The sequence below is a fragment of the Panthera onca genome, chromosome E2, assembly GCF_046562875.1.
Source record: "Panthera onca isolate mPanOnc1 chromosome E2, mPanOnc1 haplotype 2, whole genome shotgun sequence".
NCBI classification, from domain to species: domain Eukaryota; kingdom Metazoa; phylum Chordata; class Mammalia; order Carnivora; family Felidae; genus Panthera; species Panthera onca.
Window position 1 is genome coordinate 27,982,701 of NC_138353.1, and position 23,807 is coordinate 28,006,507.

At 41.4% G+C, this 23,807-nt stretch overlaps 1 protein-coding gene across 5 annotated transcripts in view; it reads left to right on the forward strand.

The window, feature by feature from the left end:
• TENT4B (terminal nucleotidyltransferase 4B) overlaps positions 1–23,807 on the forward strand; it is a 76,550-nt gene that overhangs the window by 46,291 nt on the left and 6,452 nt on the right. For 4 of the 5 annotated variants that reach the window (XM_078438621.1, XM_078438619.1, XM_078438618.2 and 1 more), the window contains 10 exons: positions 9,289–9,412; positions 11,174–11,220; positions 12,700–12,820; positions 14,712–14,819; positions 17,140–17,268; positions 18,025–18,238; positions 19,872–19,998; positions 20,096–20,199; positions 20,303–20,490; positions 22,535–22,699. In XM_078438621.1, the coding sequence (XP_078294747.1) occupies positions 9,289–9,412; positions 11,174–11,220; positions 12,700–12,820; positions 14,712–14,819; positions 17,140–17,268; positions 18,025–18,238; positions 19,872–19,998; positions 20,096–20,199; positions 20,303–20,490; positions 22,535–22,699 (1,327 nt within the window). The remainder of the gene's footprint in view (positions 1–9,288; positions 9,413–11,173; positions 11,221–12,699; positions 12,821–14,711; positions 14,820–17,139; positions 17,269–18,024; positions 18,239–19,871; positions 19,999–20,095; positions 20,200–20,302; positions 20,491–22,534; positions 22,700–23,807) is intronic. The other variant, XM_078438620.1, reaches the window with a different exon arrangement.

Consider the following 23,807-nt stretch of genomic DNA (forward strand, 5'->3'; position numbering starts at 1 on the left):
TTCACCATGGATATTTTCTTGTAGCCGTATCTCAGTGCATGTGCAGACTTATCTCCTTAGGCTGCATTTGACAAAGTAGAATAGCCATCTTTACCTCTGATGGACATCTCTAGCTCTTGGGCCAAATTGCCCTCCTTTCTTGTTCTGACATTTTGACCCACAGTGTGTGGGTGTCCCTCTCCTTGGATCCTGGTACTGAGCTCATTTTAAGGCATATAATCGCCATTTTTATCACCATGTGGACGTGGGTGTGGATAGATGTACACCAGTGATCTGAGGGTCCCTTCCTAAAGAGGCATTTCTGTGCTGCATCCTGGATCTGGGCACACAGCCGAATGAAGCCAGGAGAGCCGAGTCCGAATGAGGAGGCCTGGAGGCAGGTAATGGCTCTGGGGTTGACTGCTAGGCGGGAAGCAGGACTGGACCAGAGCGGTTCAGAAGCACTGAAGAGGAGCCAAAGGAATGTCGTGTCTGGGAAGTTGATCGAGGAGGTAACACTTGAGCTCTCAAAGGCTGAGTGAGAAGGTCCTCCAGACACAGGCCTGCCCGGGCAGGATTAGGGTTCTTGAGAAGGCCTGGAAGTTCTGGTGGCCATACTGGGGAGAAGAGCCTAAAAAGGTAGGAAGTGTCCTGATAAGGAGTTTGGAGGTGAAGCAAGTCGGTTGAGGGAGTGGAAGATGGCCTAAAGAAGGGAGAGACCAGGGGCAGGGAGGCCAGTTTGGAGGCTGCTGTAGAGTCTGAGCACTGAGAGACAGAGAGAAAGGGCTGGAGCTGTAAGGCAGCACACAGTCTGATTTGGAAGTTTTTTGTTTGTGTGTGTTTGTAGGAGGGACAGCATATGGAGACCTGTTAGCTCCAGAGGATGAGGAAGAAGGATGAACCAGGGAAGACTGAAGTTTCCATTTGGGGAAACAGTAATTCAAGGAGGAAAACACAAGGAGAAGGAATAGGTTTTGGAGTAAGATAAGGAATTTAGTTTGGGATTCGTTGATTTTGTGGTGACCTCTAGGTAGGGGTGTCTAGCTGGCAGCTGGAAATGCAGGAGCACCAGTGTGTGTGTGTGTGTGTGTGTGTGTGTGTGTGTGTGTGTGTGTGTGTGTGTGTGGCAATTTCTTTGTAAAAACCGACTTCTAGAGCCTCCTTGAAGATGTTCAGACTGCACCAGGATCGCCCCGGGGCTTGCTGTTAGTTACGTCTCTTGGTGCCTACGTGCATTTCAGAAAAATCAAACTGTTCAGCATATAAATCCCAGCACCTCAGAGTCCCCCCTCCCCAGAGGACTGCAGCAGTTTTTGTGTATTCTTCCAGAAACTTGTCTTGTATACACACACATCTAAGTCTGTAAATCCCTAGAAAGGGTGAGTCAGACACCAACAGAAACTCAATACACATACTGTGTCAGGCATGTAGTAGCTTCCCAAATGTTGTGTCATGTGTCTGTTGCTGTGTGTGTGAATTTGGGGTCCCTCTTTGTCCCCAGGGGTCAGTGCTGCTCACAGGCTGACCCCTGAGTTCCTTCTACAGTTGCTCAGGGTCTCCAGTGACTAGGTATATAACCTTTTGATGTGTGAGGCTAGATACTTGAGTCTTTTTCTCCTTTAAATGTTAGTTTTCTTCAGCGAATATTAATTGTTATAAAGATCTTGTTATAAAAATATACAGTGGTGGGCTGGGGCGCCTGGGTGGCTCAGTTGGTTAAGTGTCCAGCTGATTGCCGTTCGTGGATGATCTCATGGGTTTTTGAGATTGAGCCCTGCATCAGGCTGTGTGCTGACAGCACGGAGCCTACTTCAGATTCGCTCTCTCTCCTTTTTTCTCTGTGCCTTTCTTTCTCTAAATAAATACATAAATAAAATAAACTTAAAAAAAGTAATAATAATATACAACCGTGGGGCACCTGGCTGGCTTAGTTGGTAGAGCATGCAGCTCTTGATCTCAGGGTCATGAGTTCAAGCCCAAAGCCCCACATTGGGCATAGAGCTTACTTAAAATTTTTTTTTTAAATATATGTGTATGCATGCATGCGCACGCACACATAATGGGAATTAATATGCATGTATTTTTTGCAAGGTAGACTATATAAATGTATACATTTAAAAAAAGGGAATTCCCACCCACCCCCAATTCACTTACCAGATTTAATCACAGTAAACAGTATGGTATATAAATCCTGTTTTATGGGTTGGGGGTGTGGGGAAATACACACACGCACACACACTTGGGAAAATATTTAAAAAGTGACAAATGGCCTATAAGCTCTTTAAATTGATAATAACCCCTTTAGAAAAGCAGACAAACAAATATACACTGGTGGTTTAGAAAGAAGCACATACTAGTACAGCATGATGTGAAAAAAACCTTTAGTCTCCCTAACTGTCCTGTCATGCCCTGTCCTTAAGGTGATCGGTAATTGCTGTTAACAATTCTCCTTCTAGAAAATTTGGAATGAAGATAGAAACGTGTGTGTGTGTCTTTTGAATGAACATAAAATGAATCTTGTGAAACACATTATGCTTTTTCTTTTAAACTTAACAAATCTCAGATTTTCCTCTATTGGCTCATATAGCTCTACTTCATTCTTTTCTATGGCTTATTGGCTATAATTTAAGAGAAGGTCAGTGAGTACTGCTGTGATTATTTAATTGGATTCCATTGATGGACATTGAGTTGTTTCTCAGTTTTTCCGTATTCCAGGTAATACTGTGGTGAATATCATCATTCCCTCGTGGAAATGCTTCTGAAGGACGAAAAGAAAGGGACTTTTTTTTTTTTTTTTTGATGTTTGTTTGTTTTTGAGAGAGAGAGCATGAGCAAGGGAGAGGCAGAGAGAGAGAGAGACAGAAGATCCGAAGCGGGCTCTGCGCTGACAGCAGAGAGCGCAGCGTGGGGCTTGAACTCAAGAACCATGAGATCATGACCTGAGCTGAAGTCAGCCGCTTAACCACTGAGCCACCCAGGCACCCCAGGAAGTGACTTTTTTTTTTTTTTTTTAAATCAGCTTTATTAAAGTATAGTGGGTATACAAAACACCATGCTTGGTTAATGCAAATATTCAACCCGATGAGTTTGGACATATGCATACACCCATGAGACCATCCCTACAATCAAGGTAATAGACATATCCAGCACCTCAAAAGTTTCCTTGTGTCCCCCTCCCCCTTTTTCCAGTAAGAACATAATATGACATCTGCCCTCTTCAGACATGTTTAAGTGCATAATACAGTATTGTTACCTATGGGTCTGTTGTACAGCAGGACTCCAGAGCTTATCCATCTTGCCTAACTGAAACTTTATACCCATTGAACATCTCCCAGCCCCTGGCAACTACCATTCTATTCTCCGTTTCTGTGAGTTTGACTATTTTGGGTAACACATTATAAATGGACTGGCTTATTTCATTTAGCATAATGTCCTTGAGGTTCATCCATGTTGCAACTTTGAAGATTTCCTTTTTAGAGACTAAATAATGTCATAGGTATAGACCACATTTTCTTTATCCGTTGGTCCGTGGACATTTGGGTTGTTTCCATATCTTGGCTATTGTGAGTAATGCTGCAGCGAGCATGGGAGTGCAGGTGTCTCTTCAGAATCCTGATTTTAATGGAAGAAGGGGAATTTTAAAAATTATTCATAGAAATGTTATTTATCATCAATGAATACAACAACTGTTGGAGAGGTCGTGGTCATTTATACCTTCACACATAGCATGCAGGTGCCTTTTCCATATGTCTTTGTCAAAATTAGTTATTATTAACCTGAACATTTTTGCAGGGGGGTGGGTATCTTGTTATAGACGGTAATTAAATAGAACTTTGCCAGTGCCTTCATGTGAGTCTGAAGTTAATAATTAATGAGGACTTCAATTCTGAAAACTGAAAAGCTGGACCTTGATGTGTGGAGGTGGCCCAGGCGTGTTGCAGGCCAGCAGGTGTCCCTCAGTTAACGGGTGTTAGCCCATGAACGGATGTGGGGTGAGCCGCAGTGGGGGCCAATGGGGGCTCCTCTGCCTGCCTTGGCCTGGGATGAATCTGGGAGGCTGCCTCTGGCTTTAAGGATGCTGAACTCCTCAGCTGCTCACATCCACCCCTGGATAGTCCAGGTGAAAACAAGTTCTTCCCTTTTCTATAGCAAGAAATTGAGCTTTCTGAGGGCCATTTTTTTTTTTTTTTAAACCTTTTTCCCCCTGCCATATGATAAGCATTATGGAATTTGTATAATTTGGAAAGGCTAGCATTTCTCCTCTGGTAGAGCTTATCTCAGAGCAAAAATGATTTTTTTCACTTCTCTATTTTGACTTAAATTGTCTGTGCATTGTAGTTTTTAAAATACAGAAACTTTTTTTGTTTATATCTCTTTCTTTGTCACATTAAACTTTTGTGTTACCATTAATTTTGAGGTCAATGTAAATTTTACCCCAGCAAATTAATTTTGATTCTCATTCTTTTTTGGAGCATGGCATCCTTTCCAGTTACATAGTGACACTTATTTATATTGCTTTTATATTACATACTTATCCTTTGTAAAGAGGAGGTGTGGTGTGCTTTCTTGCTCACTTTTCCAACTCACATCATCCTCCACTGATGTCCTAATAGAGGGCACTGTGCTTTGGTCATACATGAGTTTTGATCAAGAGTTATATTTTCTAATTAAAATGAGAAACTGTAAAACTGGATATGAGGCCTTCAGCTGTATTTACTAATTAATCATACTGAGTTTTGATCCAGATGTGGGAGGAACTGAAAATTCCCCTGTGTAAGTGGAGGATTTCAGAGGCATAAAGTTCTGTTAATTTGTGAGAGCAAGCTTACAGAGTTTCTCTAGTCTCCAGTCTTTATTAGGTCATTGTGCTGACCTTAATAAAGTGTGCCAGGCATGTAGTGGGCACTCCAAAAATGGGATTCTGTTCCTTCCGGATTCTTTAAGCACCTAGATATACATGGTGCCATGCCAGTAAAAGTCCATAGAGATAGAGTCCCCTCAAGATTATGTAAAAGCTATACTGGAAGTTGATTTCCTAAATGTACTAAGATTTCACACTCAGGTCTTTAAGTATTTTACATGCAGCTAATTACATATAGGCAAGAGAGGAAGTCATGTTTGTATTCAGTGTGGGAAGGAGATGGCCTTGGCTGATGTGAGATGGGTTCTTGTGTTCTTATTGTTCAAGTTTGTTTTAGCTTTAATGGCCCTCCTTTTTTCCATGTTCCTCTTTCCCTCATCCAATATTGCACATGCAAATCAATAAAAGAAATCGGATAACCTGTGGAACCAGTTTTTCCTAAATAGGGAGATGGTTCCATGGAATATTAATGTTCAGAGTAGTCTTATTTTAAAGATTTTTAATTTTATTTATTTATTAAAAAAAATTTTTTTTTTTTAACGTTTTATTTATTTTTGAGACAGGGAGAGACAGAGCATGAACAGGGGAGGGTCAGAGAGAGGGAGACACAGAATCCGAAACAGGCTCCAGGCCCTGAGCTGTCAGCACAGAGCCCAACGTGGGGCTCAAACTCATGGACCGCGAGATCATGACCTGAGCCGAAGTTGGCCGCTTAACTGACTGAGCCACCCAGGCACCCCTTTTATTTATTTTTAGTGCTTATTTTTGAGAGCAAGAGAGAGTGCAAGTTGGGGAGGGGCAGAGTGAGATACAGAATCCAAAGCAGGCTCCAGGCTCTGAGCTGTCAGCACAGAGCCCAGAGTGGGGCTCAAACTCACAGACCATGAGATCATGACCTGAGCTGAAGTTGGACGCTTAACTGACTGAGCCACCCAGATGCCCCTAAAGATTTTCTTTTTTAAGTAGGTTTCACACTTAGCACAGAGCCCAATGCAGGGCTTGGACTCACCACCCTGAGATCAAGACGTGAGCTGAGATCAAGAGTTGGATGCTTGGGGCACCTGGGTGGCTCAGTCGGTTAAGCGGCCGACTTCGGCTCAGGTCACGATCTCGCGGTCCGTGAGTTCGAGCCCCGCGTCAGGCTCTGTGCTGACAGCTCAGAGCCTGGAGCCTGTTTCAGATTCTGTGTCTCCCTCTCTCTGACCCTCCCCCGTCCATGCTCTGTCTCTCTCTGTCTCAAAAATAAAATAAACGTTAAAAAAAAAAAAAAAATTAAAAAAAAAAAAAAAAGAGTTGGATGCTTAACCGACTTGAGCCACCCAGGTACCCCTAGGGTGGTCTTATTTTAAACGCTTGTACCACTTGGGGCGTCTGGGTGGCTCAGTCGTTTGAGCATCCGACTTCGGCTCAGGTCATGATATCACAGTTCGTGGGTTCGAGTCCCATGTCGGGCTCTGTGCTGACAGCTCAGGGCCTGGAGCCTGCTTCAGATTCTATGTCTCCCTCTTTCTCTGCTCCTCCCCTGCTCGCACTCTGTCTCTCTCTCAAAAATAAATAAAGATTAAAAAAAAATTTTTAAGCTTACATAACTTAATATGCTAATTAGAAACTTAAAATCTAGTGATAAATGGGAATTTTAGAATCTTCTCTACTTTTTACAAGTTCAGAAGTGTCTTGGGGGAGTTGGCTGTCTCAGTCAGTGGAGCATGCAACTCTTGATCTTGGGGTTGTGGGTTTGAGCCCCATGTTGGGTGTAGAGATTGCTTATAAATCTTAAAAGAATGTCTTATTAGACCTTTGTTTGCCTCATGATCATTTAGCTTCTTTATTTACACTCACAGTGACAGGGACCTCACTACCCTGCAAGGCAACTCACTCCATTCCCTGCAGCTATTGTCACTGGCAAGCTCTCCTTCTGGTCATCTGAAGCCTGCCTGTGGTGGAACAGTGCAGCAGTTATATATTACTCATCACAAAACTACTTTAAATGCATATTTCTTTTCGTTAGATGGAAATTACCAAGGGCAAGGATCACGTTTGACTAGCCTTCTTTCCTTCTAGTGTGTTGAACACAGGCACTCAGTAATGTTTAGAGAATAAATCCTTATTCAGTTTCTTGTGATTTGAAGATTAACTGGAAGTTGGGCTACGTATTTTTCGTCTATATTTAGAAACGGGAAGTGGACCTCTGTGGAGTAGATACAGTCACATTTAGGAGGTCTTTTTCCTCATTGGTTAAAATGGAAGTATCCCCTAGTGCTTTTGAACCACAAATACGCTTTGATCATTTATAGCAAACGATCCAGTTAGATAAGAAGAAATCTGTTTGTTTTCCTTTTTCTCTGTGGTCCTCATCCTTCCAAAGACCCATGCAGAAGAGCAGTGCAAGCTCTGAACTTTCTACGCTGATTATTTTAGCTGTTGTCTTCAAGAAGCTGAAAGGGAGAAAAAAAAAAAAAAAGCTGAAAGGGATACCTTAGAGAAAAGGGGATAACCCTTATAGAAAATCAGAAGGTGAAGATCCTAAGGTACCCAAAAGCGTACCTGGGAAGAGTCGACCCCACTGGGAGTCTCTGGATTCATGTGTAGGACTCTCTGGAGTTTTAAAACCCAGTTTTTCTGCAGTATTGCATAGTATGCATGCAGAACACTGCTACAAATCATTCCTTACTGAATGGCCCAGGTTTTGACATTAAGTCCTGAAAAGGATCCTGGTTCCCAGCCCCTAGTTTGTGCCTGTGGACACCGAGGCTGGGAAGCGCCAGTCACTTTTTGAAGGAACACAACTGCCCTCAGGCAAAGCCTGAGTCTAGAACTCAAGGTTTTTTGACTGTTAGCCTAAAAATAAAACATTAGAAGAAGCAGAAACTGTTGATTGCTTACTTGGCCATGTTTAAAATGTTATAGCCAAGTGGGGGTTGGGAATTAGACATCTTTTTTTTTTCCCTTCCTCAAAACCATTTTTAGTTTCCTGGTGTTTCCAGCTTGCTGTGTATCCTGTAGCTGCTCTAGACCGGGATCCTTCAAGACTGTGTTACTACAAGGCCACCCTACGTGGCCACCCCCCTCCCCAGGGTGCCCCTCTTGCTTCCAGGCACTTGGCAGCCATTGCTGTTAAGTGCTTTTCTCCTGGCCTCCTGGCCCACCAGAGTTGTACTAGAGGAGACCCTCCCTGTGAGGCCTGCCCCTGGAGCCGGCCTCCCGGGTCGCCCCCATTCAACACAAGTTTAGCAGATCTCCCTCCATTTCATCCTCGCTTTCCCTCCCAGAGGTCACTGCTCAGAGCTGTACCTGCTGCCTTCATTTTCTTCTGTCCTCTGGTATTAATTGACTGCCTTCAACTCCGTAGCCAGCCTCATTGGTTTTTCCTTTCATCTTGTTCGTTGATTCCCCAGCCTGTCAGGCTTCAGCACTCACAGGCACCCTTCCTCCCTCCCTTTTTCCTACTGTTGGTTGAGCTCTGCAGCCCAGCCATTGCGTGTGTGTGTGTGTGTGTGTGTGTGTGTGTGATGTCTCTGGAGCCCATTCCTTTCCAGCACCTCCCTTAGGCCTTCATCCAGCCCTTCTGCAGTTGCAGTAATTTATGGACTACTCTCTGCATCCAGTCTTGTCTCTTTGCCAGTCCATTGTTTGCACGGGTGCCAGATGAATCTTCTTAAAACGCTGCGTTTTCGAAGTCAGTCTTTCCCTGGTTCTTCTCAGAAACATTGAAGTAGCTCCTTGTTCCCCTAGGAAAGTCCGAGCCTACTGTGGTCAGGTGCCTGCATTCCTTGGTGGCTTCTCTCCCTCCTCTGTTGTCCTCAGCCTGTCCACTTTGCTCAGTGCCTCCTGGATGAGCCTTGTTCCTCTTGGTCTCGGGGAGTGTTTAGCTCCTCCATGGAGCCTTGTCCGCCAGCCATTCTTTTCAGGTCTTTGCTGATGCTCACTGACTCTCCTGTTCATCTGACTCTTGATTCACTAAGCAAACATTACAAAAGATAGGCTGTTTTGTTCCTGTGAGGAATGGATTATAGAGGGGTAAGATGGCCGGTCCCCATGGCCAGGAAGCTTGCCTGTGTCATCTGGCTTCTGTGTGTGTCTGCTGGATTGGAAGTATAAAGGCAGAGGCCAGGCCTTACGTATTACATTTAAAATTTTTTTTAAATCACCAGCATGCATACACCCGGCAAGGTTCTGCACAGGCAGATAATAAATGCTATGAGAGCGGCTGGTAAGACTTATTGGAACTTCTTCTTTTATGTAACTATTTTGGCAGTTTCTATTAAATTCTGTATATTCCCACTTTAGGCTAGCATCAGTTATAGCATTAACATTTAGGTAGAAATCTATGAACATAAAGTCATCAGCGGAGTCCTAAGACTTAATTAGATAAGGTTATTTAAGATAGTGATTTCTCATTAGACTGGCCCTGCCCACATTAGCTTTTCTGCTTTTTTTTCCCCCTTCAGTCTGCATGAAGAAATCAGTGATTTTTATGAATACATGTCTCCGAGACCGGAGGAAGAAAAGATGCGGATGGAGGTGGTGAACAGGATCGAGAGTGTGATTAAGGAGCTCTGGCCCAGCGCTGACGTGAGTATCTGTCTGGTTGCTGCGTGCTGAGGGCAACATCCCTGTCCGTAGCGGGGGAGGGCACGTGTTGGTGTCTCAGAGCCCACGTGCAGGCGTCTGTACACTTAGGGGCGATAGTCTTCTCTAGCCTTTAGAATTTGGGGCCTCCTGGCACCTGTTGGGATGAGCACTGGGTGTTGCATGGAAACCAATTTGACAATAAATTTCATATTAAAAAAAAAAAGAATTTTGGGCCTCCTAATTATTTGCAGTGAATCGGATGACTTAGTTAAAACTATTTCTTTGCAGTGCTGAAGAGCAAGACTAGAGGTAAACTATATTTAGGAAGCATTAGTACAAAGAGAAGACAGACAAGGCAGGCCTTTTTTTGTAGTAGCTGTGTTTTTGGATCTGATAGATCAAAATCCCATTACTGTTTTGTTCCAGCCTACCGTTGTAAGTGTTCATAGCTGAATGAAAATGTCACGTAGGAATCTCTTAGGTCATAAGAAGCTCATTTTCTTAGGCTAATGCAGGCATCAGTCTGTTTTCCTATCTTGACACTCCTTCTTTCTTCTTTCTGGCCCCTCCTTGTCTCCCCGTGCAGACCCACCTAGTGAGTAGGACTTTTGCCCAGGATTTCCTCTTTGCTTATTTGTGGTTCTTGTTGAAACTAAATACTTTTTAGAGGTTTTTTTGAGGGCCTGTTCTACAGTTTTATTCATTCAAAGAAATTAGAATCTGTTACTCTGTGTTAAATGGCTTTTCTTTAGACTTTGTCTTGGGATGATAAAGGGGAAGCCAGGGAAGTTTCTTTCGTCCAGGTGGCAAAACAGAAAAGCTTTAAATGAGATACTGTAGGTAAAGGGAAGAGGAGAGGACACTAATATTTTATTGAGCAGCTTCTGTGTGTTCACAATGATTCTCCTATGTGATCCAAATCAGTAGCTCTCAGCTGGGGGGTGAGTTTGCCACCCAGGGGTCACTTGCCGATGTTGGAGACATTTTTGATTATCATTGACTGGTGAGGTGCTCCTGGCATATAGTGAGTAGAGGCCAAGGCTGATACTAAACATCCTACAATGCACAGAACAGTCCCTCATGAAGTTATCTGCCCTGAATGTCAGTAGTGCTGAGGTTGAGAAACCCTGATTTAAATGAGTCTTCCTCCTTTAGAGGTGGGGGGTTTTAACCATATTTTTGTTTACAGGTGAGAAACATGTAGCTGTGATTAGGTTCCTGGGTGCGTCTCACCTCAGAGGCTGAGCTTTTGCACCATTCATCCTTTATTGCAATTACTCGCCTACACTGAATCTTCCACTCTTCTCCACGGTTGGGTTAGGATGTGTCTAGTTTTATGCCACAGCTTCTTGTTGGGATGACACTGCCTGGTGCTCTGCATGGAGCTGGCCTGCAGCTGAAGTAGTCTGACCCTAACTCAGTAACCCATGACAAGAGTCCTGCTTAGGGAATCAAAATTAAGGATTTGTCGAACATGTCTCTAGATTACAAGGGAGCATGAGTAACTTGGATATTACTTTTGAGAGTTTTCTGTTTCAGTCTGTACGTTTGTTCTTTTAACCTTATAAATTTAAACTATATTCCTAATGTCTGCCTATGAGATACAGTATTCCTGCTTCATGAAAGCATGGTGTTATTAAAAAGTGCCCTTGTAGTACCAAAAAATACCAATAGAGGGGAGCAAAAAACCAATCTTTCTCTAAAGCATGGTGGCTTTTCATCTGATAAATACCTTAATATAATAATTTTTTTCTATTTCAGGTCCAGATATTTGGAAGTTTTAAAACTGGCCTGTATTTACCTACTAGGTTAGTACATTTATGAAGCTTTCAGGATATTGTGCCCTTTTCTAGAATGTGTTCATTTTGGCTGTTGAATGTAGGCGAGTAGGAACAAAACAGATTTACAGAATGAAAATTCATTTTATCTGTATTTTATTTGAATTACCTTGGGGGTAGAACATCACTTCAGATGATCTTCTCAAACTGATATCTGTATCCTGTCAGATGTAAAGGGAACATGTAGCAAATGGAATCAGTTAACAATGAACTACCCTGCCTGTTCACTTCTGTAACGTAACCCACTAACACAGAGGTTGATGTAATATTCTGGCAAAACACCCGATTATACTGTAAAGCCGCATTTACTCTGGAATGGCCGGTCTGTCATTTCTTATTGCGAACTCCTACTATTAGATTTGTTCCCACATCCTGACCCAGAGCTTCTCTGAGGAAGGTCCCTTATTAATTTTAGTCTTCTTCAATCACGGCAGTCATGGCCCTGAAGTCTGGGGCAGGGCAGGACCTTTTGGGGATGATAAGGCTTCCCCAAAGTGTAAATACCTGTTTTCTACAAACTGAAATTTCATCATGTATTTGTTTTTGCTTTTGTTGTGGTAACAACGCTTAATGTAAGATTTAACCTCCTAACAAAATTTTGAGTGTGCAGTACAGTATGATTTTAACTATAGGCATCCATCATGATTTTTTATTTGAGCTTGATTTGATCTACTTTACCCAAATTAAAAACAAAAAATGTGTTGATGTGGATGGATCCTCGCAATTTCTATTCTGCCCATTGCTGTCGTAGGCCTACAGAGGCCATAAAGTATTCAACTTTGAGTTCATGAATATTTTTCCTTATTTAGATTCTGACTTTCAGCAAAACCCTGTGTCACTCTAAAAAATTTAATTGAATTTTATGAATAGGCAGTATATTCACATAGTTCATATTGAAAAGGGCACAAAAAATTACAATGAAAAGTGTGGATCCCACCTCTGTCCCCTGCTCCTTGGTACCAGTTTCTTGCACATCCTTCCAGGAACATTTTGTACCTAGAAAAGGAAATGTGTGTATGTTTTCTTCCTTTTTTTACACAGATGGTAGCATCCTAGATAAACCATTTGCAACTTGCTTTTTACACTTAATAATCTAAATCAGAGTTAATTAGTTAATCTCATCCATGTAAGAACGTCTTAAGTTTTTTAGTCCCAGAAACCTTTATGAACAGGAAACGTTCACTGGTATTTTTTGAGGTTTTAACTTCTTTCAGAATCACCATTTCCTGAGGCCTGGCTTCTGTGAAACAACTAGGAGGAGGAGGTTGTTAAAGTCCCCACCCTCCACTTCTGCTCTAAAAAACTACGAACAACACATTTAGTCTTCATTGGGCAGTGTGAGAAATAGGTTTTAATTGCACTTTGAAGTCTGTAAGTAAGCCCGAATGCAAGTGAAAACAGGTACAGTTTCTTCTTCAAACAACTTTCGTGTGTGTGTTCTGTGTCCAGTGACATTGATCTTGTGGTATTTGGGAAGTGGGAGAACCTTCCCCTCTGGACCCTGGAAGAAGCTCTCCGGAAACATAAAGTTGCAGATGAGGATTCGGTCAAAGTTCTAGACAAAGCAACTGTAAGTTCTTCTAGCATTTCATCTTAAAATCTCTAGTTACTTATGCATGAAGCTTACAAAATTAAAATTTAGTTTTGGAGAGCATAGTTGGATTCTCAGTGAATGATTCTTTGGTTTCATTAATGATCACACTACCTTGTGTGAAACAGATGAAGTCATTGTGGTTATATATTTCTTTAAAATATAGTACTCCATTTTATCATACATAATACTGTAGAGTTTTTAAATATAAGTGTATTTATATTTATTTATTTATTTTTTAAGGTTTTTTTTTAACGTTTATTTTTGAGACAGAGAGAGACAGAGCATGAACGGGAGAGGGTCAGAGAGAGGGAGACACAGAATCTGAAACAGGCTCCAGGCTCTGAGCTGTCAGCACAGAGCCCGACGCGGGGCTCAAACTCACGGACCGTGAGATCATGACCTGAGCCGAAGTCGTCCGCTTAACCGACTGAGCCACCCAGGCGCCCCTAAGTGTATTTATATTTAAGAAGTGTAAATAAAAATTTGGATATCTATTTAACAGTTTATAGTCACACAGAGGATGTTGCTGTCCTCTCTTACTTTGTGTCCTTAAAAAATTCTTCATACAGCTGACCCTTGAACAACATGGGGGTTAGGGGACCCAACTCCCCACACTGGTAAAAATCCACATGTAACTTTGGACCCTCCAAAAATTTAACCGCTAAGAGCTTTCTGTTGACTGGATTACTGATAACATAAATAGTTGATTAGCACATATTTTGTATGTTATACATATCATATACTACTATATTCTTACAATAAAGTAAGCTAGAGGAAAGAAAATGTTAAGAAAATCATAAGGAAAATACAGTACAGTATTGTGTAAAATTGTGTAAAAGAGGAGCCATGCAGTTTAAACCTGTGTTGTTCAAGGGTCAGCTGTAATTGAAATTTTGTAGATGAAGCAACTCGATATTTTAACTCTTATCTAGAATGGCCATTAAAAAACTTTCATAGATGCTCATTATGGAAATAAATTTATCTATTTTAGAAGTTCGGAGTTTTGTATATTAAGTTTTCTTAGAACAAAACAGCTTATAAAAAGCTATTAATTTGAAAACCCAGTTCTGTACATAGAGTTTGCTGACCTGAGTTTTCTAATACACAGTGCAAATAGAGCCTTTTTTTAAATAAAATTTAAAAAAAAGTTTATTTATTTATTTTGGTGGAGGGGGGAGGGGCAGAGAGAGAAGGAGAGAAACAGAATCTCAAGCAGGCTCCAAGCTTAGCATGGAGCCCAACATGTGGCTTGATCCCACCACCGCAAGACATGGCCTGAGCCGAAATCAAGAGTTGAAAGCTTAACTGACTGAGCCACCCAGGTGCCCCAAGCCTTTTTTTTTTTTTTAAGAGAATTTCTAATATCTTCTATAAACCATCCAGTGATTTTTTATTTGAGAATAATTCTCAGGTTTTAACTTCTCTTGGTAGGTTGTTTTATGGGCTGTTTGCAAAACTGACCAATAATACCAATAATTAACAGACTTAAGAGAGCAGATTTCTTATTAGGAACAATTTGCCGATACACCTGACATTAATCATAAGGACCGAGTTGGAAACTGTTGTCCAAAGTACAAAATGTTGAGAAAGGTACAAAGTACAAAAGATTGAGAAAGGTTTTTTGTTACCTGATTTCGAAATTCTCAACCAATAGAAATGATAATATACATTGTATGAGGCTCCGTGCTAAATATGTGAAGTATCTAGAAGACCAAGCAGACTGTGTAGTACGTAGTAATCAGAACACTCAAGAGTTTTTCTGTCCTTATGAGGAAGTCAAGACCTCAAGTCTAGTAACCTTTCCCATCCCCTGGTGTGTTATTTAACTTGGTCCACATATTTTAATTTTGCCTTTCTTCTCTTTTAGGTACCTATTATTAAATTGACAGATTCTTTTACTGAAGTGAAAGTTGATATCAGCTTTAATGTACAGAATGGCGTGCGAGCAGCTGACCTCATCAAAGACTTTACCAAGGTCAGAGAATGCATAGTGTTTACGCAGTGAAACTACTAGGAGTGGAGTTTTGCTTTGTGATTCTGTCGTGGTGTCCTGATATGCATTGCTAAACTATACTTATGTGTATTGCTGACAATTGCCTCTTTTCTGTGGGATGGTTTTACTTTCCTTGAATCTGCTTGTAATAATCAGTAATTTATAACGTGACTTAAGGTTAAGGGTTGGGAAAGCGTTTTGAAGAACTTCTCTGCTCTAGATCCTTCCTTTTAGGGAGACAAGGGCTGAAATCGTGCCAAACGGTTGATTCTTGTCATCTGCTTTAATCTCTTAAGAGTTTAGGCCCCCAAATCACCTGTAAGGTAGTTCCTGCAGGTTTCCTGGCTTTGTCTTGAAGTGATAGAATGTCTGTTTTCATTGGTTCTGTCAAGATGGGGTAGAATTTGTCAACATCTTCAAAGCATTCACGTGCTTAGACGTATCAGCCTTTTTCTCATTAAGCTAAAAATGTTAACTGCTTTGGTTTATGTAGAATGTCTTTTCTGTCCGTTCACAATACTTTTATCAACTCTACAGATTCACCTTTTTCTCCTCATGTAAGAAATAAATTTAACTACTTTGTCATGTTGTAAACATTATATTCTCATGTAAATGTGCAGAGTATAGAAAAGCAGAAAAAGAAAAATACTGTCCATAATCCCACTCTTTTTGGAGGTGTTGGGTGTATGTAAATTTTCTTTTTCCCAGAAAGGAAACCTTTTTAAAATTGAGAATAATGTGCATGATAGAAAATTTACCACTATCAAAGGAAAACGAAAAGCAAGTCACTTTATACCTTATATGCTTAGATCGGTTTCATGGGATTTGCCATCATCAACCTTTTTTTTTTTTTTAAATTTTTTAAAAAACATTAAAAATGTTTATTTAAGAGAGAGAGCAAGAGGGAGTACGCGTGCTATTGGGGGAGGGGCAGAGAGAGAGGGAGACACAGAGTCTGAACCAGGCTCCAGGCTCCAAGCTGTCAGCACAGAGCCTGACATGGGGCTCGAACTCACAAACTGTGAGATCATGACCTGAGCCGAAGTCAGACACTTAACTGACTGAGCCACCCAGGCACCCCAGTCATCCTCTTTTTTGCTTGTTTATCCTCTTGAAATTTTTAGCAAAAGGAATAGCATGCTGTGTACACATTGTCTTATACTTAATGTATCAGCACAGAGAGGTTTCCTTCATTCTTTTCCTTGACGACACAATAGTCTTTTGTCAGCACATGTCATGCTTTGTGTAGCATTCCTCTAGTGATGTTTCTAGGGTTTTTTGCTATTGTAGAAAGTGCTTGAACATCCTTCCATACCTGCCATCTTTCTTTACACTTGTAAAATGTTTGTAGGAAGATTCTGGAAGTGGAATTTCACAGTCAAAGGATACATGCAGATCAAATTCTGTTGGAAATGTGCCTGATTGTTCTTTAAAGAGACTATTTATAACTTCAACCATAACGTTTAAAAATGATTATTTCTCCATAGATTTGTAGTTATTTCTCATGCTTGCCGACTTTGACATGATTTGCAAAAGTAGAGACTTTTTTCTTTTGGAAGCAGTACCAGGATGTGTTCAGAGTGTCGAGAACAAACTACAAGTCACTAGTAAATTCTACCACTCCTCGGTAATGGCTGTTAAGACTTCTTTCTAGATGTTTGGGCCTGCTGTATTCCCCTCAGCGTCCTTAGCTAGGGCCTGGCTGGTGGAGAGCACTTAATGAGTATGTGCATGAGCGAAGGATGGACTCCCACTCTTCATGTTTGCCAGCTCAGGTGTCCTCACCATCTCTGTAAAGCGTGGTCACCTGCCCACATGGAAGGCGGCAGGCAGGACCCTGAGTGCCCCTGCTCCTGGGCTGTGCACCGTCCTCTGAAGGACCCTGGTCTGTTTGGTGGAGGGCCACCTAAGAAAAGTGATTCTTTAAAATCCCACTGATGTAGTACTTTACAAGTTGAGAATTGTTGTGTACTGTTGGTGTTAACCTGTTTACAAGTGAATTATCATATGGTAATGGCCATAGATCAGTGTCATCAAATATATATTGCTAGTGTTTCTGTCCCATAGTGAGTGCTTGGATGCCATTATTTACATCTACATGTTTTAGATCCTTCGTTGTGAGGAGAAAATCCTTAATTATTTATAGCTTACTTTTTTATAGCTTGCTCTTAAAATAGAAAATTAAGTGTGTTGGATATCTCCACTAAAGTCTGTTAATATAAGGACCCAGTTTATGCTCCTGTTGATGCTTAGCACGATTACTGATGTAGGAATTCACTGAAAATACACTTTTCTTTTTCAGAAATATCCTGTATTACCGTACTTGGTTTTAGTATTGAAACAATTCTTATTACAGAGGGACCTTAATGAAGTATTTACAGGTGGAATTGGTTCTTATAGTCTCTTTTTAATGGCAGTCAGTTTCCTTCAGGTAAGTTGTATGATTATATATCATGCCTCGTGTACACTAAAATAAAATTAATCCATCAGGAAATCATTTTGGAAAAAAATTTAAATCAAGCTCTAATTGGAATGCTTCCCTTAATTACTTATATGACTTTTCACTTTAAAGTGGGACTCTTTATAATTTTATAAATAACTATTTTTAAATCTCAGGAAATAATTTTTGGTTTGTTTTTAACCCCATATGTTCTAGTGGTTTTAAGAATTTTCACTGAAATTTTAACATGCATAGGTATGGCGTGCTTTTTGTAAGTGTAAGTGGTAGTATAAATGTCAAAAATAGTATCTTCTAAGCAACAAATCTTGGAAGTTTAGCTGGAATGGAGATCTGCTATCTGGGTGGAGTGATTTAGAAGTCTTAATGTTGTCTGTGAATGTGTTCATGAGCCGCAGTGCTGTCAACGGCCCGACTCCGCTCATGAGTCAGAATGATTCCCTGACGTTTTGGGCCAAGCCAGCCCTGTTAGCATCCTAGGGCAGCTGTGAAATTCAGCCTTGAATTTTGTAAATAAATTGTCCCCCACCAGTTCTGTACCAGTGGGGCTTTACTGTTGTCTGAAGCTGTACAGCCTGCCGTTACTCCAGTTGCCTGTTGGCTGCTAGCCTAACCAGAATTCTAATAGTATTGTTTTATAGAAGTGAGGATGTCTCTTATTTTACCCACCTTGATAATTGAGAGAAAATCCAATATAATTTCTTTTTTTTTTTTTTTTCCTGGTTTTAGTTACATCCCAGGGAAGATGCTTGCATCCCCAATACAAACTATGGTGTTCTTTTAATAGAATTTTTTGAATTATATGGACGACACTTCAATTATTTAAAGACTGGCATCCGGATAAAGGATGGTGGTTCGTATGTGGCCAAAGATGAAGTACAGAAAAATATGCTTGATGGCTACAGGCCATCGATGCTTTATATTGAAGATCCTTTACAACCAGGTATTGAAATTAGGTAAATTTGTGGGCATTCAAAGAAAGGGCATTGCCACTGTTGTACTTTAAACTCTTTTTAGAAGAGGGGCACCTGGCTGGCTTAGTAGGTGGAGCGTATGACTTGATCTTGGGGTCAGGAGTTCGAGCCCCATGTTGGGTGTAGGGATTACTTAAATAAATAAATAAATCTTTTTTAAAAGCCCCACAACTCACTCTCTCTCTCTCTCTCTCTTTCTTTATAGGTTTTTTTTTTTTAAACATTTATTACATTTATTCATTTTTGAGAGACAGAGACAGAGTGCAAACGGGGGAGGGGCAGAGAGAGAGAGGGGGACAGAATCCAAAGCAGCCTCCGGGCTCCAAGGCTGTCAGCACAGAGCCTGATGTGGGGCTTGAACTCACGAGCTGTGAGATCATGACCTGAGCTAAAGTCGGGTGCTTAACCGGCTGAGCCACCCAGGCGCCCCTCCACAACTCTCTTTAGGTGAAAATAAAAGATTAACTTCTAATTGTACTCATTATTTTTCCTCAAAATATCTTGCAAGAAAACATGAAAACACAACACACACACCAGAAAAACACGCTGCATACTCCCAGTGAGCTGGGAGTAGAGGCCATTTGGCCCTGAGAGGCAAAGGAGTATAGATACTAGCTGTTGGTTTGGGTGGCTTGTGCGCGTCTCCAGTTTGCAGGCCTTTTTCTTCTTTGTCGTGACCTTGTTGACCCTGATTTTAGCCCATTATCAGTCAGGGCTTTGAGCGAGGTTCCTGAAACCCTAAGAGGCCATAAACATGGTAATACCGCTCAGAAATGATGAGCAGAAGGGTTCAAAGAGACTGTTTTCCTTTTGAGCCCCTTCTTTCCTCTTTTAATTTTGCACAGTCTCCCTGTGCCTTTTCCAGCTTCATGGTGGCTTGAAAGGGAACAGCAGATTCCTTCCTTGCTGTCATGGGGTTGTGTTTGTTTGCTTGTATCCTAGTTTTTCTGGGCAGTATTTTTTCTTGCTATCATTGTAGGATATTTAGATTCTGTATTACCAGACTTCAGTGGAGATGCTTTTAGTCGTTTGCTTCACTGTGTTAACTTTGAAAATGATTAAGGAAAGGGAGTTAAGAGAGTAGTCATCTAGGGGCCCTTCTCTGGCTTATTGTGCCATATTATAAACCTTAATAGTTCTGTGTGTTCATTCATGGAGGAAATGTTTATCAGGAAGCTTCTCTACGTAAAGGGCACAAAGATTTTCAGCAAGATGCTCCTTGCTTCAGGAGCTTATAATTTAGTGCTGGAGATATTTAGATAGCTAATAGAAACAAAAGACAGGGATGTCTCATTTAGCTTGGTTTCACTCTTAGGAGAGAGCGGGCAGTTAACTCCTTTGTTTGCATGACTGTATGTGAGATAGTCCCTGTGGGGCCAGAATACATTGAGGCAATTTATATGCCATAATGTACTTACTGCAGGATACACACATTGAGAGCCTGGGGAGTTGTGGGGATGGCCACCCGCCCTGCCCAGATTCTTTGTGCAACTGTATAAGGAAAGCAATTGCCTTTGCTCTTCTGGAAGAGGGCCTGTGCACATTTAGTTCTTATTAAGCACTGGTCACGCTTACTATCTTCTATATATGTTTCTTTTAAAGGTAATGATGTTGGAAGGAGTTCATATGGGGCCATGCAAGTGAAACAGGCCTTTGATTATGCCTATGTTGTTTTGAGTCATGCTGTATCACCAATAGCGAAATACTATCCCAACAATGAAACGGAGAGGTAAAGGCTTAACTAAAGACAGCCCTTTGGGTCAAAATTGGTTGTGGCTTCATATCTCCGAATTAACGTACTCTCTTTTTTCTTTAAACGCATGCAGCATATTAGGTAGAATAATTAGAGTAACGGACGAAGTTGCCACGTACAGAGATTGGATATCAAAACAGTGGGGCTTGCAGAATAGGCCTGAGCCTTCATGCAATGGTAAGAGTTTTTCATTGATTGATTGACCGAGCATTAGTGGCTCTTCTGTGTTGTGTGTGTTTAATGGGAAGAAACGTTTTCCAATCTTTTGCCACTCTTTCAGGAAATGGTGTTACCTTGATAGTAGATACTCAGCAGTTAGATAAATGTAATAATAATCTATCTGAAGAAAATGAAGCCCTTGGAAAATGTAGAAGTAAAACTTCGGAATCTCTTAGTAAACACTCTTCAAACTCTTCATCAGGTCCAGTGTCTTCCTCTTCTGCCACACAGTCCAGCTCTAGTGATGTCGTAAGTATGAGGACGTGGCTTTTCTGAACCTATGCTTAGGAGTTCTGTTGGGGGGATAGCTGTCTAGAGGGCTAAACTTAATTCCTTTTCTTATTTATTACTGGGAAATTTTAATAACTTTATTGATTGTACATGTCCCCAACATTGGATTAAAATTTTGAAGCATACAGCAAAAGTGAGAGAATTTTAGGGAACATCCGTATACATCGCCATTAGACTCTGCCATTAACATGTTACGTACTTATCCCATAGCTAGCCATCCATCCATCCTTCTATCCACTAATTCATCTTATCCTTTGATACATTTCAAAGTAAACTACAAACATCGGTACACTTCCCCTAAAATGCTCTAGTGTGCTCATCACTGACCAGCATTCAGTATTTGGTTCGTTTTTTCTTTTGATACAAAATTGACGTACAAAGAAATCTAAATTGTGCATCAGTGAATGTTAACACTGTGTGCACATGTGTGACCCCAACTATAACAAAGTACAGCCTGTTACCATCATCCCAGAGAGGTCCTTCATGATGCTTTCCAGTCAGTCCCGAATTCCACCCCAGAGGTAACCACTCTTAAGATTTTCTAATACCACAGATTAGTTTGGCCTGTTCCAGAATTTCACATAAGTGGAATCATTATCATGTATACTCCTTTGTGTAGGGCTTCTTCCACTCAGTAATGTTTTTGAACTTCTTGATTGAATTTTTTTAAGTTGAGGTATAATTCACATAACATAAAGTTCACTATTTTATTTTTTTTTTTTTTAATTTTTTTTTTTTTTCAACGTTTTTTATTTATTTTTGGGACAGAGAGAGACAGAGCATGAACGGGGGAGGGGCAGAGAGAGAGGGAGACACAGAATCGGAAACAGGCTCCAGGCTCCGAGCCATCAGCCCAGAGCCTGACGCGGGGCTCGAACTCACGGACCGCGAGATCGTGACCTGGCTGAAGTCGGACGCTTAACCGACTGCGCCACCCAGGCGCCCCTAAAGTTCACTATTTTAAAATACACAGTTCAGTGGTTTTCAGTATATTCAGTGTTGTGCAGCCATTGCCACTAAGTCCAGTATATTGCCATCGCTCCTGAAAGAAACCCATCAGCCACCTCTAACCATTCCTCCCTCCCCGAATCCCTCAGCAGCCCTACCTCTGCTTTCTGACTCTAACTTACAGTTATACCTACAGTTACTGTTCCTCATCAGGGTTAATTGTGAGTGTGCTTCCTTGAGATATAAAATGGGCTTACCCATTATTTGAATTTTGACTTTATTAAGTCTGTGACATATAGAGTAATCTAACTGTGGAAGGGACATCATTTTATGTTGTTGGCGATGACCACGGATCATAATGGAATCATGAATCCTCATATGCACCATCTACCTGCGTGCCTTTTTCCTTCCTAGGGGAGAGTTCTAGAGGACGGAGCTGAGCTAGAGGTCACAGACACAGTGGGGCAGACACAAAGACAGCCTCAAGAGCGAGCTTTAGGGACTATGAGTGTGAAGGTGAAGGGTAGACCTGAGCAGAGAAGTAGCACAGTTGTGTCCCAGGCAGCCCAGAAACAGGTGGGGCTCAGCCCATCGTCTCCGGGAAGTTCTTAACCACGCGGGGTGTTCGGTTGGAGCACTCACTGATTGTTTATCACAGACGCACAGAAATTGAGCCTTTTGAATCAGTCGTTTTGTATTTGGTTGAAGACGTTGAGTCCGGGACCTGAGGCCTTATCTTTGCCGTGCTCTTTGCACTGTACTGTGGTTCATTTCCTATCAGTGGAGGTGCAGATAAACTTGGACCTCTGTGAGCCCCTTCCAGGCTTATTAACAAGGTCAGGTCTAGACAATAGATTTAACAACGAACAGAAATCTTCTGATAAAATAAGCCACTTAAGATGTTTGGAGGGAAATTTGTGGAGACAACTCAAGCGGTTAATTTTGTCAATTTGTCAAGGTGCTTCCCTTAACTCCCAAATGGCTACATTTAGTCTAAAAGATGAATATCCGAATTACTAATACGTCACATAATAACTCATATGACTTATGTTAGGATTCTGATGCGACACCATGCAAAACCCCGAAACAGCTGCTCTGCCGTCCGTCCACTGGGAACCGGGTAGGGTCGCAGGATGTGTCCTTGGAATCATCCCAGGCGGTTGGGAAAATGCAGAGCACCCAGACCAGTAACACCTCCAACAGCACCAACAAATCTCAGGTGTGTGGAATTTGTGTGTTTTTAATTGTTCATATTCAATACAGACTATTTAGAATTTCTCAAGCGTGAATATATATACACATTGTGGATTTGAAGAAAACTCTAGGTTGGAAGAACAAACCTGTTTTGTTCTAAGAGGCTCCAAAGCACAATGCTTCCTGTAACAGGGTGTCCTGAAGATCATTATGAGACGCCACTGTAATGTAAACCTTTGTGGGCATTTAGTGACTGGTCCTCATAAGACATCCCGGCCACCCCACCTTAGTACAGATTCAGCATTTAAACAATTGCACTGAGTTTTTAAAAGATTCAGTTGTACTTGAAGTAAGCCCACTATAAGCTTTTGCATGACCTCATGGCAATGTTGTGCACATCTGGGAGTAATATATCCTTCTTTTATATTTTCTTTTCTTTATTTTTAATGTTTATTTACCTTTTTGATATTAAAATAATTTTTTAATGTTTATTTATTTTTGAGAGAGAGAGAGAGAGAGAAAGAGAGCAAGCAGGGGAGGGGCAGAGAAACAGGGAGACACAGAATCAGAAGCAGGCTCCAGGCTCCGAGCTGTCAGCCTAGAGCCCGACGCGGGGCTCGAACCCATGGACTGCGAGATCATGACCTGAGCTGGAGTCAGACGCCCAACCGACTGAGCCACCCAGGCACCCTCACCTTTTTTATATTTTAATATTCAGTACCTAGTTCCTTGTGTTGAAATGATCAGATAGTGGGTCAGCTGTCGATGAACATCAGCTTTGACTTAGGCCACAGAGAATACTCTATTTTCAGTTTTGTAGTTGTCTAAAATTTTATTAATCATGAGTAAGGAATCAAAATGAGGAAAGAAGCCATTTCATACTGGGCTCTGACCCAAGGCCATCTCACCCTCTCTCAGTACGGTGGAGAGACCCTGGGGAAGGCCTCTTGGAGTAGAGATGGACTGTTAACGTTGGTCACCTCATGTCTGACTCCCAGAATCCACTTTACCTATACAGCCTTGGTCATGTGCACCAAACACACATCCATTTAGAAACAGCAATTAAGTGACAGGTGATAGCAGGATGTAAGATGACCATGACCTGACCGTGATCAGGGGGCCGTGATGACCCC